At 48.3% G+C, this 5,549-nt stretch overlaps 1 protein-coding gene across 1 annotated transcript; it reads right to left on the reverse strand.

The window, feature by feature from the left end:
• Positions 1-848: 848 nt before the first annotated feature.
• Positions 849-5,328, reverse strand: POLE3 (DNA polymerase epsilon 3, accessory subunit). Its single transcript, XM_080993240.1, has 5 exons — positions 5,249-5,328; positions 4,078-4,157; positions 2,966-3,051; positions 2,056-2,174; positions 849-1,942 (listed from the first exon to the last, which is right to left on the reverse strand). Exons 2-5 carry the CDS (start codon positions 4,141-4,143, stop codon positions 1,764-1,766), a joined length of 450 nt encoding a protein of 149 aa, XP_080849366.1. The 5' UTR covers positions 4,144-4,157; positions 5,249-5,328; the 3' UTR covers positions 849-1,763.
• Between the last annotated feature and the right edge of the window lie 221 nt (positions 5,329-5,549).

Genomic DNA, 5,549 nt, shown 5'->3' on the forward strand with positions numbered 1-5,549 from the left:
TGTTCCTAGCATGGTTATCTCTCGCTTGGACTACTGCAACGCACTCTATGTGGGGCTACCTTTGAAGGCGACCCGGAAACTACAATTAATCCAGAATGCGGCAGCTAGACTGGTGACTGGGAGCGGCCGCCGAGACCACATAAGACCTACACTGGCTCCCAGTACGTTTCCGAGCACAATTCAAAGTGTTGGTGCTGACCTTTAAAGCCCTAAATGGCCTCGGTCCTGTATACCTGAAGGAGCGTCTCCACCTCCATCGTTCTGCCCAGACACTGAGGTCCAGCTCCAAGGGCCTTCTGGCAGTTCCCTCATTGCGAGAAGTGAGGTTACAGGGAACCAGGCAGAGGGCCTTCTCGGTGGTGGCACCCGCCCTGTGGAACGCCCTCCCAGCACATGTCAAAAGAGAACAACTACCAAACTCGTAATCTGGGGAACCGGGTTCACGTCTCCGCTCCTCCACATGCAGCTGCTGGGTGACCTTGGGCTAGTCACACTTCTCTGAAGTCTCTCAGCCCCACTCACCTCACAGAGTGTTTCTTGTGGGGGAGGAAGGGAAAGGAGAATGTTAGCTGCTTTGAGACTCCTTAAAGGGAGTGAAAGGCGGGATATCAAATCCAAACTCCTCCTCTTCTTGCTTAAGAGGCTCCCGCGAGACCACAACCATGAGAGGACCTTAAAGTTCTGATGTGTAAACACAAAAGCACATTTGAGCTCAGGGGAAATAATAGGTAGTGTTGCTGTGGGGTGGGGGTTTTTTTGAGGGGGGTCTAACTGGATGCTTGGATGAGAAGTTTGATGCCTGCAGGTATTCAAAGAAGATAAATCACTATATGGGTAAAACCCACAAATTTAAACTGTTTCAACTTGTATTTTAATAGATGTGCAATTGTTTCTTGAACATCTTAACCAGAATGTTTTTTTATACAGCCCGTTTACTCAAGGAGGTTTTTATTGTATTCCCCTTAATCATAAGGCAAATTCCATTTTATCTCATTTTTTGGCAATTAAAGTGTCCATTTGAACTGGGCTATCAACTTGTTTTGCTGCATCTACTTGTTTTATATATAAAATAACGTCATAAGTTATCCAATTTTGAGAATAACTGCATATAATTTTTTAAAAATTTGGTTTTCACAGTGCTGCGTGGTCAGGAATTGTTCCTCTCTGACTAACCCTCCATCCGCTCGCATCCCATCCAATGCTCTTTTCAAAATGACTTGCTGGCTTCCCCAATGTCCACACCCTTTGAAAGTGGGTGGTTAGCAGTTCTGCCCCACTTCAAACCTGCCTAGTCTCCACTGCTGCCCACCAGAGCAGAGCTCCTCCTTGGCAAGTGGCAGCATTTGCTGCCCTCGAATGTTACCCTGAACAGCTGTCACCTGACAAAGCCTGGAAATCCCAACTATGAACAAAAAAACCAACAAATGAATTGTTACAAATTAAATGACGCATGTAATGATCCTGATGAACCTATGTGGGCAGAAACGCGGAATCAACCTGCAGACACTGTAAGGAGAGTAACTGATCCAGGATCTCCTCCAAAGTCTCTTGGGACCACTTGATCCAGTAAGCCCGTGTTTCCACGTGCAAGCTCATCCCCAGCACCGGAATGAAGGAAAAGCACAGAGATTGGGGTGGTGTTGGGGGTTCAACCAAAGTTCAAATCCCCACTCAGTCTCAGACCAGGAACCATATTGCTTCTTCTGCTTCACAGCTGGTTCTGATGGTGGACTAGGGCTGCCCAGAGCTGAAATCCTAAGCGATTAGCTGTCCGCTTCCTCCCCCTCCTCCTCGTTTTGCTCCTCCTCCTCCATCCTTTCATCCTCCTCTTCGTTCTCATCGCCTCGGTTCTTCTCAGGGTCTTCTGCATCTCCCTTCTGGTCTTTGTCTTTTTTCTTTAGCTCTGAGGCTCCCTTTTTGCCTTTCTGCTCACGCCTGTAAGCTAGAAGGACAAGCAACTGTCAAAGCAAGCCCAGGCAGTGGCTATTATCATCACACACCCGGGCACAGGAGAATGCGAACCAGAAGCTGAACAGAGGACACTTGAACATTTACCTTCTAAGGATTCCTTTAAGGGGACAACAAATCTCTGGAACTCCATCTCCTCCATGGCTGAGAGGACGTCTGCAGCATTCAGCGTCTTTCTTTTCCCCTTCATTGCAAAATTGTTGGCACTAATTATGGAGAAAGCAAAGGAAAAATTACTCACCCGTCACTAGTAAAAATCTCCTACCAGTCTTTTTCCCTTGGAAAAATTAAACTTTTAATAATTCTCTTCCTCCTGCCCCTCATAAAATTAAACAGCAGCAAAATGAATGGCTACACAGTGCAACCATGTGGTTTCAAAGCTTTAATTAGTTTTTTCCCCAGGTGACTATCCATATGAAAAACATACATGCACATATATCAATGCACAGCTCTTTTGAGGGTACTAAAACAAACATCTTAATTTTCAAGACCAACATTGTTTAAATAACTTTTTATGAGGAGGCATGGCTTGCCATGGTGCAAGATAGCAGCATGACCTAATTTCTCCCATCAATTGGACCAATAGAACTTGTACTGAAGCCTTTGTTGATATACAACAATATTTGCGTTGCTCTATACTGTCCACCTTATGGAGGTTGAGGCTACTGGAAGGCTGGAGCGCCACCAAATTTATTGCATTATGTTTGTTTGTGTTATTAAAACTGGTACGGTCATTATTCTTATAAACAACATATAAATTGCAAGTCAGCGTTGTGAAATGTCACACAGGAAAGGTGTGTGTTGAACAATTGTGAAGGGACAGCCCAAGCTCTCTTTCCTTTTTGTAGACCGAGTGAACACCAAAAAAAAAAACCCTACCAACATGACCGCAACCAGTTCCACTAGCCACATACCACTGTCAGTAAGTAAAAATGGTGAGAGGCTTGAGCTTATCCAATCAGGCTCATGGGTCTCACCAGCAGCAGCACTCACTCACCATGATGTGGCGTACAACACAAACACACTGGCAGCTCGGGAGATCGCACTTCGGGCTTCTTTGGAAATATTTACTCCATCAGGAAGCTGAGGGGAAAGAGGCGTGCGTAAGCCTGGGAGATCCATGTCGCGTCTGCATTCAGCAGGCACCAGTTGCCCACAGCGTTCTGTCCCTCTCCCATCAAGACACGTCTGACATTGCACTTCTGCCACTGATGAGGGTGTTTTCTCTCTCCCTCTATGTCTTGCACACCAGCCACTAGCGCCTCTGTCTTCTCCAATGCTCCAGATTCCTAGCATCTTGTCCTCTTATTCATGGCTCCCACGGCACCAAAAGTATTTTTACAGAATGTTAACCATGTAATGAAACATGACAAATACGTAAAACCCAAACCAAGGCTTGGCACGGGAGTGTGTTACATTCAGCAGAGAAAATGTTAAAGTAGGTTATCCGGGTAGCTGCAATAAGATAAAGGCAGGTAAGTAGAGAGGGAATGAGAGAACAAGAGGTGAGGCAGACAGGACTTGTAAGATGTACGGAAACACAAACCTTTAACAGAAGTCATCGGAGCCACAAGAAGTACCAAGAACAGGGCTCAGCCACACTTCCATTTGCTCTGAAATTTCTAATCACGGGTCCAAGAGGTTTTTCTTTGGTTCTGCCACTTTCCCCGGAAAAACCTGCCGTTTGTACTGCTGAACAAAGGCCACAGAAAACCCCATCGATGTTTGTTCTGATTCAATAGCAAACGGTGGGTTTTCCTGGGGAATGTGGCTGGAAAAACAAGAAAAGAAGCTACTTGCACTTTCAGGAAACATCTGAAGGCAGCCCTGTATCAGGAGAGTTGTAATGTTTGGGTATTTTTGGAGGGCTGGGGAGACCCAGCCAGACAGGTGGGGTATATTGTTATGTTTGTTGTTATTATTTTCATCATCATTATTATTAATTGAGTTTATATAACACCCTATACTGGTAGGTAAAATATAATAAAATTATTATTATAATTTTATATTATAACAATAAAAATAATGATATAATTGTTGTTCTTGCCTGCAACCCTGGGGCAAGTGGTGGAAGTGTGCCTGAGCCCCGAGAGACTGCCTATTACTCACGGCTTCCTTCATGATGCGAGTGATGACAGCGTTGGGCAGGTTCAGGTCTTCGGGACGTTCTGCCATGGCACCCCCGGAGCCTGGGGAAAGGGGGGACACGGCGGCAAATGGGTTATTTAAGTTTAGGGAAGCTTATAATGTTTGGTACATTACTGTATTTCAATATTTTGCTGGAAGCCACCCAGAGTGGCTGGGGAAGCACAGCCAGATGGGCGGGGTATAATTAAATTATTATTACTATTATTATTATGCGCTCTCTCTCCCCCCACGCATAGCTGCCAACTTTTCCCTTTTCTTGCGAGGAATCCTATTCAGAATAAGGGAATTTCCCTTTAAAAAAGTATTTGAAGACTCAACAAAGCGAACTGGACTCCTTGGCTGGCTTTGAATAAACATTCACAAACTTCTTTATTGATGATATATCAGCTAAATAGTTTGAGGATCTATACCGCAGTACCTCGGGTTAAGCACTTAATTTGTTCTGGAGGTCAGTTCTTAACCGGAAACTGTTCTTATCTTGAAGCACCACTTTTGCTAATGGGGCCTCCTGCTGCTGCCGCGCCACTGGAGCATGATTTCTGTTCTCATCCTGAAGCAAAGTTCTTAACCTGAAGCACTATTTCAGGGTTAGCGGAGTCTGTAACCTGAAGCGTATGTAACCCGAGGTACCACTGTACAACATGCAGAAAACAGCATTCTCAGAGAAACCAAAGACTGGAACTGAGGGAAGCCGGGGGGGGGGTTGTGTGGGAGTGAGGAAAAATGGGGGTAAAAATAAGGATGATATGTTTCTGGATAATACGTTTTGTTTTAATTTTGAATACAAAAAGTTGTTTTAAAAAAGGGAAATCTTGGCAGCTCTGCCCCCGCGACGGCCGCCCTCGGCCTCTGGGCGGCTCTTTCCCTCGCTCCGCGTCCCTCACGGGGCCCAAGCGGCCGAGACAGGCGACCCCCGACCCCCTCACGGACAGGCGCCTTTGGAACTCCCCGCGCAGGGAGGCCGGGCTGGCGGCCCTGAGGGGAATAATCGCCTCAACGGACCGCCGCCGCCAGCACTGCCCGCCCACGGCCTCCCCGCTCCCCGCCCCGGCTGGAGGGCGGCCCTTTCGGCCTCCGCAGCCTCCCGCGCGAGGGTGCCCCTGAGCCTGCACAGAGCGCGGCGCCCCCTCACCGCTCGCCGCAACGGCCGCTCGGAAGGCGCGCCGCGAGGGGCCTCCTCAGCACTCCCGGCATGCAGCGCGCCTGCGCACGCGCGGAGGGAAGGAGGGGGCCTCGTCGCCGCCACGACGCTTCCGGCTCCTCTGCGGTTCTTTCCCCTCACGCCGCCCCGCAAGCGGCGCCCGCGAAGGAGCCGCGGAAATGGGGCGGGGGGGGGCGCGACCCTCGACACGCTTCGCGTCGGAAGCTGCCACGTAGAAAGCCTGACGAGACCGAGAACGACGGCCTCCGCGGCCTTTGTCCCGCATATGGCG

The sequence above is a fragment of the Podarcis pityusensis genome (genome assembly GCF_964106645.2).
Source record: "Podarcis pityusensis genome assembly, chromosome: 1".
In the NCBI taxonomy this organism is placed as follows: domain Eukaryota; kingdom Metazoa; phylum Chordata; class Lepidosauria; order Squamata; family Lacertidae; genus Podarcis; species Podarcis pityusensis.